General features: G+C 38.7%; 1 protein-coding gene across 1 annotated transcript in view; it reads right to left on the bottom strand.

The window, feature by feature from the left end:
• CACHD1 (cache domain containing 1) overlaps positions 1-23,707 on the bottom strand; it is a 198,661-nt gene that overhangs the window by 28,212 nt on the left and 146,742 nt on the right. Inside the window, exons 8-13 of the mRNA XM_006919278.3 lie at positions 19,048-19,197; positions 11,502-11,735; positions 7,984-8,133; positions 7,207-7,330; positions 6,296-6,413; positions 2,409-2,577 (exon numbers count right to left, since the gene is read on the bottom strand). Coding sequence (XP_006919340.1) covers positions 2,409-2,577; positions 6,296-6,413; positions 7,207-7,330; positions 7,984-8,133; positions 11,502-11,735; positions 19,048-19,197 — 945 coding nt within the window. The remainder of the gene's footprint in view (positions 1-2,408; positions 2,578-6,295; positions 6,414-7,206; positions 7,331-7,983; positions 8,134-11,501; positions 11,736-19,047; positions 19,198-23,707) is intronic.

Below are 23,707 nucleotides of genomic sequence, written 5' to 3'. Positions count from 1 at the left end.
AGAATAAAAGAGTAGGTCCAGAGGTAAGAGTATGAAAGATACCTTGGGGAGCGGGCCTTTTTTGTAGTGTCAGAGACTGGGCATTTTAGAAAAGGCTGCTGCAGTAAGACGAAATGAGGGAGAGAACGAACCACACATATATACTTAATCGCAATGGATGATATACTCTAAAAAATTCCTCTTTGCCTCTCTGTATATCAAGAAAGACAATGTCCCTCTCCTCAGCTCCCTTGAAGGGAGTGTTGATATACAACGCCTTGCCTCAAAATTGCATCAATGAAATTAGATGGAAACCACTTATCTGCCATACCCTTTTTATTATATTTAATGATCTTGTTTCACTTTCATTACCAACTGATACTAAACTGCCCTCGATGATCCGCCCACATTGTTTGGGGGTGTGGGGGCAGGTTCTCCTTCCAAGATGAAGCTGGGTGGTATAGTGGAAAGCATGCCCAGTGAAAATCGGACACTGGCCTAAAGCCTATCTGTGTGACGCAGGATCAGTCCATTAGTTCTATGTAAGGTATTTGAGTTGATAAAACTCTACGTTTTCTGAGCATCTCTATTAGATAGCACTGTGCAACTGAAATACAATGGAATTCCTAAATGTAATATAAAATTTTCTAATACCCTCATTTAAGAAAAGTAAAAACAAATAGGTTAAATTAATTTTACTAATATATCTTATGGAATCCAGTATATCCAAAAACATTATCACTTTAACATGTAATCAATATAAAAATTAAGTATTTTATATTTACAGCAAATTTCAATTTGGATTAGCCATATTCCAAGTATTCAATAGCCACATGTGGCTAGTGGCTACCATAATGGACAGTGTAGCTATGGCAGATTATCCAAAGGAAATAAAAAATCTAGGCTTGAGCTTTTTTTCATCTAGAAAAATTATTGTACTTCACTGTCTCAACTTTCAAAACAGTGACCTCAAATTCACCAGTAGTGTTTAGCTTTTCTGGTAGCACTTAAGAGAATTGGGCATATTTTAGCTTTTTGGAAAGCATTTCTTAAAAATGTGAATTAAAGGGCATATATACTCTCCTGTATAAAAGACAAACCCCCCCAAACATAAATTAAAACAAATAAGCAAATATAAACTCCAACCTTTTTTTAATTGACATCTCTGGCCCCGTCCAAGTTGTCTACACTGCTGGAATGTGTCCTAGAAGAGACTACTGAGTCTGGCCTGCTCTGCTAATCTCATATCCACAAAGAAACTATACAGGAGGGAATTTAAATGAGAAACTAAAACACAAGTGCTCGCATTCAGAATCTGGAGACAGGTTGACTTCTATCCTTGATCCTCTTCCTACCTGTGCCCATGTTTCTGTTTGCCAGGTGTCTAACGATTCTTAGTTATTCACTTTTTTGAACCTTAAGTATTCTCAAGAGTGAAAAAGAGAAGACCTGTTTTACAATACTGTGACTATACTGTGGTGTATCTACAACATACACCATGAATGACTATCTGAGCCTGGCACATGGCAGCATGTAATACAAAAGGTGGCATCATGGCATGGGAGGGGCATGAGTCATGTCTCAGCCTTGCTGCGGCAGCATGTAATACAAAAGGTGGCATCATGGCATGAGTCATGCCTCAGCCTTGCTGATTTCCGTGTCACCTTGGGACAGGATGTATTTTTCCTCTAAACGCCGACATCCTCAACTATTATAGGTCAATTCAGATGATGAGTGTACAATACCTGGTTCATAATAAATGTCAGTTTCCTTTTGCTTTCTTTGAATTATTTGCCTATCTCCTAAGCTGTTTTAAAGACAGGGAGCCTGTGGTAGAAACGGATATGCTATATAGATATATAGGTATGCTACCCTGGGACCCCTTTTACTTACTATTTCTCCACCTCCCACCCTGTATTACCCCCAAATTCCTGTATTCCCTTATCCTTATGTCCATGTGTTTGACCTGCGACTCTTTGGTCTACTAAATAAAACCTGTCCCTAGCACTAGCCGAAAGGTGACTAAGGAATATGAAAGTCCAACACCTTTCTTGAGTCTGGGGTAACTCTGGGCAAACTTTACACTCTAAAGCCCTCCTATGGGATTAGGCTGAGGCTGGAACTTCACCCTAAATTAAACTCTTGCTTGCTTTCTCCTCCTTCCTTACCCTGTTTACATTACACCTCCTCACTGGTTTCTTCTGAGAGCCCATCCTTAATAAATCATCAACACACAAATCCTTATTTCAGTGTCTGCAGGAGAACTGATCCCAGTCAAGGCAGCAAATTGTTTTCACATTTGTCTCCCCAAACTCTCATTGCAGACATTCAACATCTCTCTTTCTCTCTTTTTTTTAATTCAAACTGATATTTACAGTGAGCTGCTATTAGTAGGACCACAAAAGAAACTGAGAAATTAAGTGCTTTACCTAGAGTAGCCAGCTGTTTGAAGTGGAGACAAGCACTAGGCTGGCCTAAAAGGTCCAGCCGGTGGTATAGCAGCTTGCTGCTGGAGACAGTGTTGAGGTTCTTCAGTTGTTTGACAGGTATTTCCGGTTGTATCACCACGATACAGAGAATAAAGGAAGTGTCTTGTACCTGGAAAAAATCGATAAAGAATTTCAAATAGAGAAAATGAAGGTTCCTGGGAATAGTGACTTTGCTATCTCTATCTTCTTCATTCCATATAGAAAAATATCTGATGAGTGTATGAAAGACATGAAGATGGGGTGAGAGACAATACCTCTGACCAAAGGTTACATTTGATATTTTCCTTCATGACAGAAGAAAATTAATGTATATAACAAAAAAACCATGGAGCTGATGAAAGGATTAGAAAATCTTTGAAACAGGGATCCTGGTCCTCTTTTGCTTATTTAAGCTAATGGATACAAGCTGGAACAAGGCAGGAGAATACAACCCTTATTTCTATTTGAGTTTGAAATGCATGTTAAAATACATAGTTGGTTTTGCAATCAGTGTTCCAAGAACTGCCTATTTTAAAAGCTAATTATGAATTCATATAAATAGCTCATACAGAATCTGATTTATTCATTCTATTTCCGACTTTCTCTTTTCTTGGTTGGAGGTGAGCAGGATCTCTAACTCGTGACAAGTACAAACCCTGTGGCTCCCTAGCAAAGCCTGCTTGACTTGTCATTTCAGACCAGAGTAGGCAATGTGCTGTAGCTTAGCCTAATTTATTAAGCTCATACATGGAAACAGGAGTACTTTCAAATTCACTTTGCTCCTACTAGGTAGGAAAGATGTCCACTAAAGTATTAAAAGCCAAGTCAAGCTACTTAGTTTTAGCTCTCTGAGTTAAAAATACAAGAGAGTCAAACTTCTTAAGTCGCTCACATTAGGAAATGGACAGAGTCTGTTTAAAAGATGGCTTGTAAATAACTGAAGAGTGATAACCAGCTAAGGCAGAACTAAAGCAGCTAAAAAGATTTACTTAATGATCAAGAAGACATTTTTAACTAGGCAGGTTAAAGTATAATTTAGGGTTTATGAAGATGGTTGCAGAATCTTTTTAAACACAGGAGAAATTTGCATCTTCCGGGAATTGCTTTCAAGTATTGTTGTCGAGGATATTCAATTAGATTAGTAAATTTAATCCTCTTCCTCCACCACCAAATTAGAAAATGACAGGGTGTTCCAAAGTGGCATTTACTATTTCCCCTCTTCTCATCTCACATAGTCATCTTTTCAGTTTGTTTCCTGTGTTCATGTTCGAAGGAATCAAAAGACAAAAACTTTACCAGAATGATCGAAATATAATTTTATAACTGGGTCTATTATGTATGAGAAAAATAAAAATTCACCCTAAGTACTAGGCTTATCAGAGTGATCATTTTGTAAGTGATATAAATGTCTAATCACTATGTTGTACACCTGAAACTAATATTGTATGTCAACTAGAATTAAATCATAAAAATAAATTTAGAAATTTACCTCAAGCCTCTAAAATACTTTAAAAATAGTTATGTTTACGAATTGTTCTTAGCTAGAAAGGAAAACAGATTTCAATACAGGTCTTTCTACTGTGTCCTCATCTGAAAGCTCTCCATGACTGAGGTTTTTTCACCAACCGCTCATGAGATTCATGTTTTGAAGTGAACCATGGCTGCAGAATACAGGCACATTGTAATACATTCTGATAGTCAATACTTCCTTCCCGCACGGCACGCAGCCTCCTCAAATGCTCAAAGATGGATGTGGGTTACACAGCGACAGCGTAGTAATCTCTTAATGCTCCTAACATAATCCCTCACATTATATTTAAATTAATTCAGTGAAATAATCCATCAGTATCTGCTACATGTATGGATGCTAAGCAGTTTAACCAATTATTCTCAGCATAAACTAAATCTATTGGGATTATATTTAGTAGAGGAATTCATCTTATTCCTGAGGACAAGATGAGTACCTACTCCCCTTAAAGTTACTAAAGAGAGCTTAAAAATATTTACTCTTGCTGCTAGGTAACCAGGCCAGCCTTTTAAACTTCAATCTCATTATTTATTACCTCTTTAATTTCTCACTCAATAGTGATATTCTTGACAATTTTGGAACTCTGAGAAAACTAACACTTCTACTTGAAGTGATTAATTACACCCAATTTGGCTAAGCAGAGTGGCTAGAATTTACCAGTATCGCTGAAGAAAAACTATCTTAATATGATAATACTTCTTTCCAAAATGTTAACATTGGATTTATTTACTGTACAAAGAAGGGCTTAAAAATAGCTACATTTCCTTTCTTTTTTAATGCCAACAAATAGCAAGACAGTTATTTTGCCAGGATATAATTGAGTTGCTTTCAATCAGTTGAGTTGTTTACTGGTGGTAAACAAGCTCCAATTTCAAATACAAAAGTATTTCTCAATCATGTATTCTGGTTTCTGGCTAACTCTTTCTTGATGTGAAAATGAAGCAATTCATCTTTATTTAAATATTGTATAAATATAAAAAAATAATGGTAGATTGTGCAATCATTCTAAAAAAATAAGTCCTGAAAATGAGCTGACTCAGAATTTCAAAACAGACTTTGACTCTCCTCAAATCTGTATTATCAAACAATAAAATACCGGTAGAATTAAGCTTATAGATATGTTTTTCAAAAAGTTTAATTTATTATTATTTTTTGCTTTTGTTTCCATTGTAGAAATCACTATTGCCATAAAGACGCATTAAGAACCAAACAAGGACAGAGGAGAATCAGGCCTATGACCACGCTCGCTACTTCCGATTCCTATCATTTGTATGCAGACACAGATACTGTATGGAGCTGTTTTAACTGTCTGCATCCACCACTAGGCTGGATGCTCTATAAGGGTAGAGACAGTATCATTCTTCTTTATTCTTCTAAGCTCACACTAAGTGTTCAATAAGTAGTTCTTAAAGGGAGGATTAAATAGATCCATTTGGAGTCAAAAGGTTAAATACCAGATTCGGCCATTCAAGGGAATCTCAAGTATGACTGCATTTGAAATTTAATGATTAAAATTCAACAATAAAAATTAAAGTCCACTCTTCTTTTGGTCAATTAAAATATCAAGGGCCTCATCGCAACATTTGTTGTATGCTTGCAAGATGGAATAAAGGACAGAGACATAAGAAATATGGACAGTATGTGTTCGGTTCTATTTCTCTGATGCTTTATGGCCTACTATCTGAATAAGGCTAGTAAAAGAAAGCTGTGGTGGATACCGCAAGTTATGGTGAAAATGTCCAATCTGCTTGTGGTAAATCTGAATAATCCAAATGCTAATCTACAAGTTTATTTTCCTTGGAATACATAAGTGAGAGCATTTACACTTTCACATCTCCTGTTTAATTCCTAACTTCCACAATCTTCAGTTTAAAATGACAAAAACTAACTGGACACAACTTAAATGTGTATCAATAGGTGACTGTTAAAGAAAATTTGGTCCATCTATATAATGCAATACCACATAGTCATTAAAGGTGCATGCACATAGAAAACACACACACACACACATGCGTGAATAAAATTTCCTGGAAACTGATCGAAGTGGCTATTTCCGGGGAATGGGAGGTCAAAGGCAGGAGGGAGAGTAGGACATAGTTTATTATCTACTTTATATCCTTTTATAGGGCTTGAGTTATTCATCATGAACAGTGATTAACTTTATAAGGAAAATGATAAAACATCTGTGGGATCTCCTCTTTTTCCAATCACTTTAAAACTAATCAGTAACATTATCCAACCTAAGTGCCCTAGAATTCCTGCATAAGGAAGAGCACTGCACCCTGAGAGGCTGAGGCAGAGGTGACTTCCTTCCACTCACCATCTTCCAGGCGTAGCTGACATTGTAGGCCTCCTTCCCGGTTTCTCTCAGCTTGTTTATGTGCCAGGACAGGGATGAGTTCACAGGCACTGCGATAATCTGGCTGCCCAGAGGGAGGCTGCATTGGCAAGCGGAATGAAATATTTTCAGGCACAAGATAAAATTAAGCACTTAATTAAAGGCTGGGAAGAAGCTGTGAGTCAATGACCACCTCCTGATTTTGAAAAGCAATGAAGCACATCACTTTTGAAAGAGATGTGAGATTTTCAATTTTATAAAAGCATTATGTCAGTTCTGCACTAGAAAACATTCCTCTCTCTACCCCTGTCCCCCCAATTCTAATTCTTTCCAGAAACTAAGTCATCTCAAATCACTCACTCATTACTTTACAACCAATGAACACAAAGACCTGTTTCTCTAAAGGTTACCATCTGCCAGAATAATGTATCATGGTTGGAAAAAATCCAATCTGTTCTTTATTTCAAGAGAAAACGTTATATATGATTGTGCTGTCACTTGGAATAGATACTACTTTGCCAAGCTATTTTTTTGGCATACTGTCGAGTTGGTCCTGAACTTAACCTTTTATTTTGCCATCATTTTTCAATTTGGTATAACAGGAGTATTTCTTTAAATGAGATAACATACATCTGATTTTACAATTAAAGCCAATGTAAACACAGAATTTGATTTACATAGAATTTGATAGTTCTAAGAGACTTTACCTGTTACTCAAAGTAAATATTTTTTGGCTACTATTCTTAGGGAAAAAAAATCACTGAATATACTTTTGATAACATTAAAATAATTTACACTTATTTTATATCCTATAACAAACACTCATATCTGACCTCGAAGGGTCCTATTTTCAGAGAAAAAACAAAATACTACAACCCTCACTTTTGTCTTACCTTAGGATATTTTGCCGAACCAATTCAAATTTTGGGATATTTTCATAATGAATGATGTCAGTATGAAGAGGGGGTTCTGATAATAAATATGGTCTGGTAAGAGATGGGTGCATAAGTGTATACCCTGAAATAAGAAAAGAAAAACACAGGCTATGGGAAACATGTTGTAAGAAGTAAGTACTGAATCTAATAAACGTGCCTATCATTGGTTTGAAATGTGGGATACTCTGAGACAGCTGCCTAATACTCAGTTTCTCAGTATGTAACTGACCCGTCCAATAAAAACTGAACTTATTTTATGTATTCTTGCATAAAACTCTTTAAGTGTAGAAAGATGTCTTAAATTATCAAGCATCTGTCTACTCAAGAATATTTTGGAGGTACTGGTCATTTGGTCTTCGTTTAATAAAATGTTCTAATCTATCGTATGAATCTTAACGCCAATAAGTCTAAAGATAACAGTATAGATCAAAAACAAACAAACAAAAAACCACCTAAAGGATTGCTTTCTACGTCATTCTATCCTCAAGTCTAATATCCCGATGTTATAAATGTTATCTATCCCTCAACACAACATAGAAACATATGCATAATTTTTAGATTCATTCTGCCGCCTCTGTGATGTTCTGCTACAAATAATAGTCCTAGTCACACTGGTTTTTTAAATAAATACTATCATTTTCTACTTTATTTGTTAGTATCAGAATATCTACAGATTATTTTTTTCAGGTTGTTAAAGAAATTTCTCTTTCCCATGATTAATTTTTAGCAGATTACCTTTGTCATCTATGAGAAAAGTATAGGAAGCCAAAGAGTCTTGGTAATAAGTCACGTCTTCGAGGATATACGCCAGGTTCACGTCCACACCTACAATTCCCAGAAGTAGGTTTCCAAAATAGCAGGGTTTACTCACAGTCATTATCAAACCTATGGGTTGAAAAAAAAAAAATTCCAAAGGGTAGCAGGGAAAAATAAAGACTGGAGCTGTGCTCTAGTGCAAGGGTCCCCAACCCCCGGGTCGTGGACTGGTACTGGTCCATGGCCTGTTAGGAACTGGGCAGCACAGCAGGAGGTGAGCGGTGGACCAGCAAGCGATGCTTCATCTGTATTTGCAGCATCATCGCCTCAGCTCCACCTCAGATCATCAGGCATTAGGTTCTTATAGGAGCACTGGTCCCTGGTGTCAAAAATGTTGGCCGCTGCTCTAGTGAGTTATGAAGGCTAATATCAGTCACCTCAATTTTGCTCAGAAGAAAAGTTTCCTGTGTGATCCTGTAACCAACCACTGCCTTTGCGGACAGCATGAGTGAGTGAGAGTACAAGAGAAATAGAGTCTTTTGGGGTTTCAGGTATCTCAATTAGTTTATATTGAGGCAATTTATACATTTTCCACTATTTTTCGCCTAAAAGGACACAACATTCCAGACCAGTACAAAACATCGGCAGCACTTAATACATCATTCTACTTCCTGGAGTACGGAAAATTCAGCTGAACTTGAAAGACCACTGGACAAGGTATCTGAACATCTGGGTTCTAGCCCAGCTATGCTCCTTATGTATTGTACATATGACACAGAACATAACTTCTCTGAGCTTTGATTTTCACATCTGTTTAAAGAACATAGTAGTAACTGCTATAATGATTTCTGTAGGTTCTTAGATGAAAAGAGATGATGGATAAAGGAAAGTTTATGAGGTACTATGTTTCATTAATGTATCCTATCCAAAAAGAGGAAGATGGAGAGAAAAAAACTTAGAAAGGCACAGAATCTTATTATCTGACCACTTAGAACTCTTGAGTAGCTAAAGGAGATACCAAGTTTCCAAAGGAATGTATTTGTTGTTGTTTGGGCTAGGCGTTTACAAACTTTTATGTAAAGAGCCAAACAGTAAATATTTTAGGCTTTGTGGGCCGTATAATCTGTTGCATATATCTTTTTCCTTTTTTTTTTAAACAAAGCTTAAGAAGAATGAAAACCATTCTTGGCTCACAGGCCATACAAAAACAATAAAATACCTACGGAAAGGAGAAAGCAAAGGGGAGGAAAATAGACACAAGGAGAGAGTGTGAACACTGGGTCAATGCGCGGCCCTGAGCATCAGGACTGCTGGGCTTTCCTCCTAGTTTTACTCCTGAGTTGGGTTAAGTTGTGTCACTCTCTGGATGAGACTCTTCATGTGTCAGATAGGGAGCTGAGACAAAATGACCTCTAAGACCCCTGACAATTCTACAATCCTAGGGCTCTAAAGAAAACTCAAAATAGAAAGATGGATAGTTTCTCTCCACCTTGCTCTTTTATGTGCGCTGGAGGGCACATTCATGCCTGAGCAGCACATCAGAAAGCCATTCTTTTATGAATGTGGAGGAAGAGTATTTGGATACCCTGAAAGATTGCTCCAAAGGATGGGCTTCCACACAGAGAACTGTGTATGATGTCCACTTAAAGCAGGGTTCCCCAATCCCTGGGCCATAGATTGGTACCGGTCCTTGGCCTGTTGGGAACTGGGCCGCACAGCAGGAGGTGAGTAGCGGGCAAGCGAGGGAAGCTTCCTCTGTATTTGCAGCCGCTCCTCAGCGTGAGCATCACCACCTCAGCTCGATCTCAGATCATCAGGCATTCAATTCTCATAGGAGCACTGATTCCTGGTGCCAAAAAGTTTGGGGACCACTGACAAAGTATTATTGAGTTGCTGTGATTGCCAAGGCCAATTAAAGGCATCACCTGATAGGAGGAAGTGGATACAACACTGCAAAACTTTGTGAAAAGATACATTTACAAGATAAATAAGTTCTGGGGATATAATGCATATCATGATGACTATAGCTAACAATACTGTATTGTATATTTGAAAGTTGCTGAGTGATCTTCAAAGTTCTCATCACAAGAAAAAAAAAATTATAACTATGTGAGGTGATGGATGTTAACTAAGCTTACTGATTCTGTCTTTCTCTTATCAGACTTAAACACTTGCTAAGGATGGGGTGTGTATCTTACCCATCACTGCCTGACACAATGTTGGCTGGCACTCAATAATATTGGTTAAATGTACAAGAGATCGCTTGCATCTAAGACTTGACATTTCCCTATACAAAGAAATAACTTTATCTACAGGTGGGAGTTTCTATTCTATACACATCCGTGAGCCCTGCCAGAAATAGGAAGGATAACAAACAAATTGGAGTGTAGCAGCAGCTACTATGTTTTTTCCTTCCAGAAATAACATGTTTACCTAATTTCTAGAAAACACGCTCTCTATAGGCTTCTTACTTTTTATACATGAGTTTTCTCTGAATATCTGTGAGAGTCTCTAGTTAATGGAACATGAAAATAAAATCTCACATGGTGATGGTGTCTGTCTAGCCAGTAATTAGCTGCCTCTTCAATCTTCTCTGTCAAGAAAGATGAGAGGGAAGGATGTGTGAAAATGGATAAGCAAGAAAATGAAAGAAAAAAGGCTGTATTTTTTAACTGTTGGTCAGGCATTATTCTAGATGCTTTACATATATTAGTGCATTTACTATTTACAACTACCTTGAGGGAAATATTATTTTTCCCATTTTATACACCAAGAAATAATGTGAAGGTTAACCATCATATTATGGGTAACTTGTGATATTAGGATGATAATAACAATAGTAATAATAACAAAAACAAAAATAAAACAAAGAACACACACAAAAAAGAGCAGTAATTATTAGTGAGAGGTATGCCAGGCATTAATAAATCTTACAATCCTAATAACTTGAAAGATTTATTACATGAAAGATGCTTTTATACTTTTAACAGATGACCAAATGGATTTAATGAGATTAAATAAATTACCAAGGACAACAACTTAAGTGGTAGGGTGGGATTTGAAATTCTCTCTTGCCAAGCCTGTATGTGTTTGACTATACCATGGTGCCTTGTCTTTGAGGCTAAATCCTAAGCACTTCTCAGTTTTATTTACCACCTGCTATGCAAATTTACTCTTTGGTTCCAATTCACTAATTTTTAAATACTGGGGAATCCTCACAAAGCCTCCCCAGTAGATATACCTATTATGCTGACTGAGTCTGGGGCAACGAGAAAGAAGTAGGGCTGGGGATTTCTGTTCCAGAACGAAGTGCTTCCAGACCAATGGCAGAGGGCTACGCAACCCTCAGACAAAAGAAGGAAATGTCCACTCCCTTGCCTGCCCGGACCATCTAATGATCATGTGCAAGTATTTAACATTTAAAAGTTACTCTCTTGGTGAGCTCATGTCCACTTCTTTTCCCCTCTTTTACAGCAGGAAGTTTTTTCCAAACTCACCATCTCCCATCTCATCAGAGAAGGGGAGGCTGAAGACAGCTTCATCGATCATTCGGTTGGGAAGGTTGGTATAGAACCTGCCGACTGTGGTCTCCAGGTTACTCAGCTGGTTCAGCACCATCATGCTACCCTTAATCACAGGCAAGGCTGTCCGGTCCAGCACGCCATACTTCCCTGAGTTTTGTTCAGCCAAATCTCTCAGGAAAGCCAGCTCTTTCAAACCAGTCACCCCATCTGAAATGGAAAGCCAAGGAAGGACAATGTAAAGCAAAATGGTGTATATGCTTACAATAACCTTGCCATGTAGATTTAATAAGGGCATGGACGAGGTCTTATAATACCTCTGCCAAATGATGACCCCTGTGCCAAGGGGGCCTTTGCAGAGATAGTCGGGACTCAGGACGCCAGGTCTTGCTGAGGAACAAAGCCCTAGGCATGGTCTTTCCTTGAACAGCCAAGAGGGCAAAGGGATCCTTCAAAAGGTAATGATGAAAAACACATGAGCAAATAAAAGAGGCCCATTCTGCAGAGATGTGTTCTCCCATAAAAGTTTAATTATGAAATTTAAATGATTTTTCTGCATTTAATATGTGAAGGCAAAAGTCATGACTAACAAGTCTGCATTTAATTTAAATTAGCAGATGAAGTTAAGAGTTTTAAAAGAAGGAGGTTTACCATTTTATTTATCTCTTTGCCTATTAAACACTTGCCAAAGTCTCATGCAACTAAATGAAAGAATTATGGATTGCATTTAGTGATGCTTTCAAAACCTCTGTCTTTAAACTCATTTTAATTACAAATGTTTTCAGTGCTTGATATTGTTAGGATAATACTGGATTTGATTTATTAAATGTATATTTTTTATGTTTAGAGGGTTTTAAAACTTTGTAAAAGATTTAGGCATACTGGGATGTATTGTTCTACAACATCTGTAATCTATAGCACAAAAATAAATTTAATAAACCTTTTTAACATTTTGAGTTTGCTATTGTTGGAACACAGTCAAAAGGATTAGTAACTGATCCTATGTGGGTACCACTGTAAACAAATTCAAATGATTTCAATCACTACTGAGATTCTACCAATGAGTTTTAAAAAGGCTTTGCCTCATGTTCTTGAACTATTTAGTCATTTTAAAAAATCTGAAGTTTGTGGTTTACCTACCTTATATGACTTTATCATTTCTAAATAGGAAGTGTATGTGCTTCTAACCCTGGAAGTCTATTTCTAAAGTCACGGGAGGATTAAATGGGTGTAATTTCTTTCTTAACACATTGTATTTAAGTAACCTAATTTTGCTCCACTCATGCAATGCTAAAGGGAAGTCAGAACCAGACTCATGTTCCCTTCACTTGACAGAGTTGAGATGGGGGTGCTGAATGGCACGCTATAGAGTAAAAGACAACAAACAAGGTGTGACTGATCCCTGACCGTATACCCTTCCTTGAGAAGCTCAGACGCTCACAGAGGTGAATGATGAAAGAAAACAACTCCAGGCAATAGATACATTTCCTTTCTTTGTCATGTACTGCTTGGTTCTCTCAAAATGTGAAAGTAAAGTAATAAACTGGAACATCTACTAGGCAAAGAATGGTGTGACATGGAAGGTTATCAAAACCTGCAGACTTTGCGTCACTCCATCATGAACGGTGTGCAGGGGTGGCAGCAGGGTCGGCAGGGTAGAAGACTGGGAAGTGTGCTGGACGGTTTTGTCATTAATATGGTCATGCTGGAAACTCCATTGGCCAGAATCCCCTCTCCTTTATGATTCCAACAGACACAGAGGGACCAGAGTGTTCCAGTTTTGTCATACTCTTCTCTAATTTGCATATGGTTCCCTTACCCAGCTGCAGGCTTGCTCACCAAGGGGAAACCCAAGGCCCATTCCAGATGCTTCACTGAGAGCTCATGGGGTAGCAGCCATAAAGAACCGACAATCTCTCATAGACTTCTACATCAGACCTTCTAAATAGTCTTCAATGCTCCTGGCTTCCAGACATCCCTGTAAGCTTCGACCTGTCTACCCACACCAGAGCTGGATACCAAACTGAGAGTCGTTAACTCTTCTTTTTGAATCTTGACTGTTCCAGTTTTCCTCATAATTATGTACACTCTAATTTGATAATGAATTTGTTATACCAAAATTCTCATAGCAGTTCTTCCCTATTTGAAACCTGACTGACCGAGTAAGGAAACATGTCAACAATCCCAGTGATTAATGCTCAGAGATGGCATTCGGAGAGAGGGAGGTCGTGTGTCTGGCTAGATTCAAGGGAGAAAAGAGATAAGGATGGTTAGAGGGAACTAACCAGAGATTTTAAAGAAAGGAATACACAGGTATTCTAGTGGGAAAATTTAGGACCAGTGAAGAGGTGGGCGATAGCAAGGAAGCTTCTTTATTAAGTATCTGCGTAAGCAGACTTTCAAATCTAATGGAAAAGAAGAAGTGAACACTTCATTTTATAGTTCCTGTATTAAAGCATTTAATTCATTTGTCTTGATTGTCTTTCTCACTGGGTTATAAGACAGGGACTTTGTATAACACAGAACCACAGTGTACTACGTTGTACATTGTAGGCTCAATAAATTTCACTTTCCTTCCTTCCTCCCTCCCTCTATTCCTTCCTGCCTCTTAAGAGTGAAAGAAGTTAAACCATAAGAGTGACTGGCACCCAGAGATAATGCTGAAAGGTTTGTGGCCCAGGCCAAAACAAGCCATCTCTGCCTACCTCAGCTATGCTCACTGCTCAGGATACAAGAAAACTAAGACCCTGCTCATGTCCAAGCAGCTCACATTTTTGTGGAAAGTAGAGGGAGAAGGGGGAGAGAACAATACATATGTGAGCACACTGCTTCAGTGTAAAGGAGAAAGTGCTTTATAATAGTAAGCATAACATGCTGGGGGACTTGGAACAGAGAGCTGGCCTGAACCAGAGTGAGAGAGAAGCACCTCTGCCTCTAAGCTGTACTGAGACAGGAAATCATACAATCTTTCATTTACCCTTCAATTGGCATTAAAGACCTGTTGCTTACCAGGTATTGTGTTAGGAACTTTAAACATATCATATCTTATTTATTATTATCACAACAACCCTCTGCAGATTTTATTATTTTCATTTTACAAATAAAACTAAAGCCTAAGGAGATTAAGTAACTTGCCATAAACAACATGGCCAATAAATGGAGACTGGAACTTGGAATCTCTAGACCACACACTTTGTGTTTTTCTATGTGTAGTCCATAAAACATCTGGAAAAGAATCATGTTGATCAGAAACCACTGCGTCAAGATGGCAGAGTAGGTAAATGCTGTGCTTGCCTACTCCCATGACCACATCCAAATTACAACTAAACTACAGAACCATCATTGAGAATCACCTGAAGTCTAACTGATCAGAAGTCCTATAAAGAAGCAGCCACATAGAGACTGGTAGGAGGGGGTGGAGATGCTAAATAGTCTGTTCCCACATCCATGTGCAGTGGTTAAAAATCGAGAGGGATATCTTGGCTGCAAAGGTTACTCCTGGAGCAAGGGGTCCCAAACCTACACTGGGCTCCCTGGCCCGGGGTTCCACTGGTGAGAAGAAAAGGCCCTATAACTTCTGGCTGTGAAAACTAACAGCAATTGTGGCTGAGTGAGATGGAGGGTTGAGAGAATTCCTGGTGTTCTCTCTTAAAGGGCCTGTATACAAACTTACCTGCTGCCAGACTCACTCACTCTGAGCTCCAGTGCTGAGGCAGCAGCTCAAAAGGCACCAGGGAACATATGTGGAGAAACTGAATTGTCTGGCTTCAGGGCAAGGGCTGGAGGGGCAGCTTTTTCCCAGACAGAAGTGTTAGCGGAAGCCATTGTTCTTGGTGAGCCCTCCCCACAGCAAGCCTGCACACTCAAGGGGTGCAATATCTGAGTTTCTATCAACCTAGTTAACATGGTTAGCCCCATCATTATGATTCCCTGAGACTCTGACCCACCTAACTTGTGGGCCCATCCAAGCTGCTTTCAGTGGCTTTTCTATACAAACGGCCTGTCTTGGCTCATGTTAAGGACTTTCCTAAAATCTCTCAAAGGTTCACAAATCCCAAACAAGCAGCATCTGGCATTGGCATGCCCCATACCTCTTACTAAGCAGTCCCAAGCCCATCGCTAGTGGAAGCCACTCAGTTTGCAGCTTAGCCTCTCTCAGGCACCTCTAAACCCAGCACAAGTGGGAACTATCTGCAGACCACTTTTGTAGTTCATACCAAGGAGCCCTGAGTAAGGCACAGGCAGCAGCTGACTCTGGCCTGCACCAGAGGTCTTCCCAAGAGGCCCAGTACCAACGCACCCAGTGGCCAGCTTTAGACCACACCAGAGTACCTACCACCCAACCACCTCCACAAATGACACATCCAAAGGGTAGACTGGTCGGGCACCAGAGCCCTATTAAAGCATGCCCTGCTCCTTAGGGTCAGACCTTGCACAACATCTCCTCTACTGTAGTCATGGCCAGTTCTCAAAACCAAACAGCCAGCATGAGGGTCGATTTCTCCCACTGACATGTCAATAGCAATGAAGGCTCAGTTACACAACAAGAAGGCACACACAACCCACATACCTGGAGCACCTGGCTCAGATGACCAGGGAGACCATGCCACAAGGCCTCACAGGACACTGACTATATAAGGCTACGCTTCAAAGACTGGGAGACGTAGCAGCTCTACCTAATACATAGAAACCAACACAGTGAGACAGCCAAAGTTAGGAGACAAAGAAACATCCCAAATGAAAAAACAGAACAAAACTCCAGGAAAAAAAAAAAAATGGAGACAAGCAATCTACCAGATGCAGAGTTCTGGTTATAAGGATGCTCAATGATCTCAGTGAGAATTTCAATGAAGAGATAGGAAACATAAAAACGGAGAAAACATAAAAAAGAAACAAGTCGGAAATGAAGAATGCAATAACTGAAATGAAGAATATATTAGAAGGAATCAATAAGAGATTAGATAAAGCAGAGGATCAAATCAGCGACTTAGAAGATAAGGTGGTAAAAAAACACCCAATCAGAACAGCAACAAGAAAAATTAATCCAAAAAAAAAATGAGGATAGTTTTAAGGGGACTTGGGGACAATGACAAGCATACCAACATTTGCATTATAGGGGTATACCAGAAGAAAGAGAGAGAGAACAAGGAATTAAAACCTATTTAAGAAATAATGGTGGAAAACTTCCTTAACCTGGTGAAAAAAATAGACATACAAGCCCAGGAAGCACAGAGAGTCCCAAACAAGATGAAACCAAAGAGGCGCACACCAAGACACATCATAATTAAATGTCAGAGATTAAAGACAGAGAGAATTTTAAAAGCAGCAAGAGAAAAGCAATTAGTTACCTACTCAGGAGCTCCCATAACACTGTCAGCTGATATCTCAACAGGAACTTTGCAGGCCAGAAGGGATTGGCACGAAATATTCAAGGTGATGAAAAGAAAGGATATACAACCAAGATTACTCTACTCAGCAAAGCTATCATTTAGAATCGAAGGACACACGAAGAGCTTCCCAGATAAGAAAAAGCTAAAAGAGTTCATCAGCACCCAAACTAGTCTTACAAAAAATATTAAAGGGACTTCCTTAAGAAGAAAAAAAATAAAAAATATGAATAATAAATTGACAATAACTTCATATCTATCAACAACTACTTTAAACGTAAATGGATTAAATGCTCCAATCAAAAGACATGAGGTAGCTGAATGGCTAAGAAAACAAGACCCTCACATATGCTGCCTACAAGAGACTCACTTTAGATCGAAAGACACAGGTTGAAAGTAAAGAAATGGAAAAAGATAGTTCATGAAAATGGAAACAAAACAAAACAAAAAGCTGGGGTAGCAATACTTCTATCAGACAAAATAGACTTTAAAACCAAGACTATAACAAAAGACAATGAAGGACCCAGCAATTCTACTTCTTGGTATTTATCCAAAGAAACCCAAAATACTAATTTGAAAAGATAAATGCATCCATATGTTCATTAAAGCATTATTTACAATAGCTAAGATATAGATGTAACCTAAGTGAATGGATAGTCCATTGACAAATGAAATAATAAAGAAGTGGGACACATATACAATGTAATATTACTTGGCCATTAAAAAGAATAAAATCTTGCCATCCACAATGGCATGCACCTAGAGAGTGTTATGTTAAGTGAAATAAGCCAGACAGAGAAAGACAAATACTATATAATTTCACTTTATGCTGAAAGGGATTAAGAAGTACAAATTGGTAGTTACAAAAGAGTTATGGGGATATAAAGTATAACATAAGGAATATAGTAATAATATTGTAGTAACTATGTATGGTATGAGATGGGTACTAGATTTATTAGTGATCACTTTGTAAATTATATAAATGTGTAATTATTATGTTGTACACCTGAAACATATAATATTGTCTGTCAACTGAAAATGAAAAAAAAAAAAAAAGAAGCACGTTGGTCCCAACACAGGTTCCTGGACTGTGCCCAGGAAGCTCTCAATAAAAATCTGAGGGCACTGCCTGGGATTCTGCATTTTACAAAAAATCTCCAAGTAATCCTTAGCACACTAAAACATGAGAATCATTGTCCCTAAAGCCACATAGTTTTACATGGAAACCTGAAAGTGCATAGAAAAAATAAAAGGGCTGATGAACAACAAGACATGCCCTCTTAAAAACAAGAGAATATGGACACCTTGAACAGAGAACAAGTGGCCTGAAGAAGAAAATGCTTCAGGGGAAGAGCAACGCATTAACAGGTGGAGAGAAAAGATATGGCAGAGAGGCTAGAAAACTGAGCTGTAGACAGACTAGGGGACAGGCTGGAGAGTAGAAGAAAAGATAATGAGCATTTCCTCAGATTTGCCAATTTACTAAACACGCTCATACAGTGTCTGCTTTAAGAGCAACAAAATCAACTGTAATGAGTACACGGCAAGTGCCAGGCACTGTCCTGGGTGTTTCCTACACATTAGGGCTAATCTTCACAACAACACTGTCATGTAGATAATACTTATCTCCATTATACAACTAAGGAAGCCGAGGTGGAGAAATGAGCAGAAGAGGCTTCACAATGATTCTGCAGGGAAATGTGACAGTCACAGTCTTGGTTATACATTAGAATCCTGGTCACTACCTTGGTCCTCTAAAGCTTAAATTGACAAGATACTTTAGTAACCTCCATGCAGTATCAAAATCCAAGAATATGATAGAGAACTGAAAAAAAAAAATGGGGCCATACAGAATTCTCGTAAGACCACATACCTGGAGAAGGTTCAGAAATTAGCAGTTGGCTAGAGAGAGAAATGAAGAGAAAGGGACTATCCTAACACATTAAATGTAAAATCCGGCCCTGAATAACAACATTAGGCAGAGAAAGATGGGCTTGGAAAGGAAGCGCTTAGTTGCCCCTCTTCTTATATTCTTCATCAAAGTACACCGCTAACGGTTCTTTTTATTTTTTTAAAAGCAGCATGCACTTCGAGAGAACTTTCATCTGAAAGAAAAATCTCAAAACACTACCTACCGTTCATAAGGGCGTAGGTGAGAATCATTACGGAGTTGTTTAGAAAGCTATTTTCTTCACTGATGACACGGAGAGTTGCCTTTTTATCTTCCTCTGAAGAGTCCTTTGATGTAATGCCAGCTGACAGGTAAATTATGACCATGTCTGTATCTAAACAAAAACATACAAATTGTTACTTTGGATTCTGACTAAAGGCAGTTGTTTCTTTTTCATTTCCCCTGGACTTTCCCGCCTCAAGGACCTGCCTGGCCCAATATTCCTACTCATTCCCATTTGATGCTGGGGCTTTCATCTCCCTACCTCTGTTTCTCGTCCATCCTGCCCTTTGTGGGCAACGAGGCCTCATTTATCCAGTGTCAGGTAAAGAGATGTTCCTAATAAATTTACCAGATAAAAGAAAATTTCCTTTAGGCACCCGCGGTTGAGGTAATTTAACCATTCCACATAGAAATCTCTCCTGCCTTCTGTAATGGAGGATTCAGAACCTGATTTAATCTTTTCCAAGAACATGGATTTTGGGGAGACTAGGCTTTAAAAATGGTGGTTCTTTCAGGGGCTCTTGAGACATGTACGGTTATCTTCCCCTACACTAAGTAGCTCTAGAAATGTTTTTGTTTTTAAAACTCTTCAGTGTAGAAGAACATTGAAATATGGACACAGGAGCCAGGATGCCTGTGTTCAACTCCCAGCTCTGCTACTTACAAGCTGTGCCTGTGTGATTTAGGCAGATTTTTTTTAGCCTCTCTACACCTAAGTTTCCTCGTCTATAATACGGGATAACAACGGTACTTACTTAAATAGGGTTACTGTGAGGACTAACGGATTAATTTAAATAAAGAGTAAAAGCAAAAGGGTGACAGCAAATAGAAGATAAAAGAGAAAAGAAACCGCAACACACAGATACAAAGCGAGTACAAAACTCTTGCGTTGGTGTCAAGTAGCACCTATGATTCAAGATTAAAACTACTCTCCAACCAGGGCTAATGGGTAGAGTAACTGAGAAGTCATTTTACCTCAGTGTGAAGAAAACTCTTTTCAAGTGGATTTACTCAAAAACAAAAGTGCAGGATTTCACTGCGCTAGAGACACAGAAGCAGAGGCTGAATGGCAGTTTTAATGGAGGGAGAAAATTAAGAGAGCTGGATTTTTACATTTTCTTTCTAATCTGAGATTCTTTGACTCGATATATATTTATAAGACATCCTGCACATGAATTTATCTTCTTTTTACTGAGAAATAAATATTTAGACAGTATGTTATATGCTTATCTCTTCAGGTCCTTATTGCTGTCATTTAATTGAGATTGCTTTACAGTTACTGTGGCAGGCAATCTCCAAGGTGGTGCCCCAATGATCCTACCTCCTGATATTTGCATCCTTTGTGTAGTAGTCTTCCTTTGAGTGTCGGCTAGATTTAATGATTTGCTACCGGTGAACAGAATGCAGCAGAGGGGATGGGATGCCAAGAGATAGATCGGGTTACAAAAAGATGGTGGCTTCCACCTTGGGAAGTCAGATAGCATGCTGTGATCTGTCCAACGGATAGGTAAGGAATTGAGGCCCTCAGAAATGAGTTCCACCAATGCCCACTTGAGTGAACTTGGGAGCGAATCCTTCCCGAGTTGAAATTTGAGATGATCGTAGCCCTGGCCAACTGTTTGACTGCAACTTCATGAGACCCCTTTAGCCAGAGGCACCCAGCTATGCAGTGTCCAGATTCCTAACCTATAGACACTGAGACAATGACTTTATTATTTTAAGTCACTGAGTGTTGGGATAATTTGTTACCCAGCAACAGATAATGAATATAGTTCTTTTTAAAAATTATCCTCAGAATGATGAGGATACAATGCTTGAAGTTCCTTCAGTTTGTAAATTTCCATTTTTAGTTAGTTTATGTTGTATCAATGTTTTCGGCAACTGAACTGAGCTTACTAAAATTTGATTCAAAGAAGTAAATCTGTTAAAAGTTGTTATCTTATTTACTACCAAGACTTGGTATACAAGCAAGTCTTAAAGACAATTTTGATGCTTGAATAATTCTCTAATAAACACCAACTGCAAATCATATTGCACTATTTATTTATCATAAATTAGAAAGTGAATGCTGATGCAAAACAAATAAACTCATTAGCTTAAAAACATTTCTGTCTTAAACTAGATGACAGTATTTTCCCAATGTTGTAAATACACACCTGCAAATTATTTTGTTAGGGATCTTAACACTTCACTTAAAGCTTCAGACCAGAAAAACCTGTATACTGCTTGACTCCCTAGTAGGAGGAATACAGATAAACCATGAAGTTCACTTAACGTCTGAGACAAACCACTGCCCTATGGCAAAGTTACCATGTGTGATAAATTCTTGAAAACACCTCTAAGAATAACCTAAAAAAGAACGCTTTGAGTGTCTTACTTACCTTTATGCTTCTGGATAAAATATGCTTCTGAAAGCTGGTTTTAGGGCACATGCCTATAGGTGGAAAGCCAGAAGGCCTACAGCCTACAGGCTTCTTTAGCAGCCAAGCGTATTTTCTTTCCATCCCAGCAACAAGATATCTATTTGTAAGCATCCTCACTGTCTCCGCCCAGCCCCTGACTCCACTCCTGCCCTACCTTCAAGCAAAATTGAGTTATTTTTCTTTTCTTAGACACCAGACCTGCCAAATTTGGTCTGATTTATTTATTTTTCCTTATTAGAATATTCCCTCTCTAGTCACTCAGAGGAACTTTAAACATTAGTAATGTTGGGGATGAGTAGTTATAGGGACTTGGGGCAGAGCAACGGCATAAACACATACCTGGAAGAAAATGCAATAGATTTTCTATTTGGCAAGTCTCTGTCTAAGGTACCAGCAAGTCTTGGGGTCAATATCAAAAGGGAAAAGACAACTCGAATTTGAGCTTTGTCCAACGCCATTTGAATCCTACTCCTAATCATCTTATTTCTTCTGCTGTAAAGTGACTCACCAACCAATTACCCCCAAAACAAACCCTGAACGAGTAACCCAAATACATTTATGATATCGGATATAGGTCTACCATAGGACTGAAAAAAGAACCAGTACTAGGTAAAAGTATTAGATTTTCTGATTAGTGCAAAACGAATTAGTGGAAAGTTACAATAATTTATGACCTGTAGCTTCTGTTAATATGGCTACTAGTATGGGCCAGACATTTTATTTTCATGCACAGATTAATCCTCAAAACAATCCTACAGGGTAGGTCTAATTATTAGGCTAACAGCACCCGATGGCCTTAAAACAGTGCCAGGTACAGAGTAGATGCTAAATAATTGTGGAATGAATAGAAGTAGTAATGAGTAGTGCAAGCTTCTGGGAGGAATACCCAGAGCACTCACTGTGCTATAGCCGAGTAGTCCTCAGCCATTTTGAGCCTGAGGTCAGTTTAGGATGTCTGGGGTATCTGCTGGCGTTAAGTTAGCTGGAGCTAGAAGTCTCATAGAAACTAAATATCATAATAACCACAGCTATATTTATTTAATATTTATGATGAAATCTTGGATCTTATTATTGCCCCAATGTGCAGATGAGGAAACCAGGCCTAGAGAGATCAAATAATTTACACAAGTTCACAAGGTTAGAAAAATTTCAGAGTAGGAATCTGAAACCACATTGGTTGAAATCCCAAACCCACATACTTAATCACTATGTTATATTGCTTGAGAGCCCCTCAAATCTCTCTTAATAAACTGGACAATGCTAATTCCTAACGTATTTTTTTATGCAACCCAATTGGGGTCTTGTTTCTATGAAGCTATAAAGTGGAGGCCTGTGAGTTAAACCTTAGAAACATCTTATTTGGCCTCAAAAAGACTCCTCTGAGACTTTAAAAAAAAACAGTACCATCGAAATTTGTCCAAGTCTGTGGTGGTCACTTTTCTTGCCATGTTTTTGTTTGCCAACATTAAGAAAAACCAAAAAACCCTGAGGAGAAATGGAGCCATCAAAGCGGCCCTCTGCTAATGCGCAGTGCAGGAAGGTTTGTAGGAAGAGGTTTAATGAGGTCTCTACTCAGTTTTAAAGCTGGAACAAATGTCAACATTTGAAAATCAAGGGATTTCACATAAAAATCCAGATTTCTGGCTTCTCTTGAAACAGAAGATCTGGCAACACTGGGCAGGAATTCCTGTCTGGCAGCCACAGGCTGAACTGAAGAGCAGCTGCCCCTCAGTGCAGCAAGCACTATCCAACTGACTATGCTCTGCAAACAACCCTCATTACCTTACCTTGGGCTTGCCTGACTCACATTCATACTGCCTGGCCACTGCCGAGCTTGTGTTTCTTGCCATTATTTAAACAGTGTAATAATCAAAACTGGACTTAAAAGATGGTTTGATGGCTGAAGAATCAAGAACAAACACTTGTAATGAGGAATGCTGACAGGTAGATGGCGGCAGGTAGGTGGCACCCATAGGTAAATGGCATCGACCAGCTAGCCAATCCGTCTTGAATACTTGAGAGGGCACCCTTGTTCCTAGCCCTTATTAGTCTGTGAATAGCTGGCACTTGCCAAGGTTGGTTGTTGCAATTCTAAGATGACCCCAATGACCAACTCCCTTGAGTAATCCTCTACCCTTGAGAGTGAGCATGACCAGTAATTCACTTCTAACCAATATGGCAAAAGTGATGGAGCAATTT

The sequence above is a fragment of the Pteropus alecto genome, unplaced genomic scaffold, assembly GCF_000325575.1.
Source record: "Pteropus alecto unplaced genomic scaffold, ASM32557v1 scaffold25, whole genome shotgun sequence".
NCBI classification, from domain to species: domain Eukaryota; kingdom Metazoa; phylum Chordata; class Mammalia; order Chiroptera; family Pteropodidae; genus Pteropus; species Pteropus alecto.
Note: the sequence above shows the minus strand (reverse complement) of the source record. Positions and strands in the feature narration are given on the sequence as shown.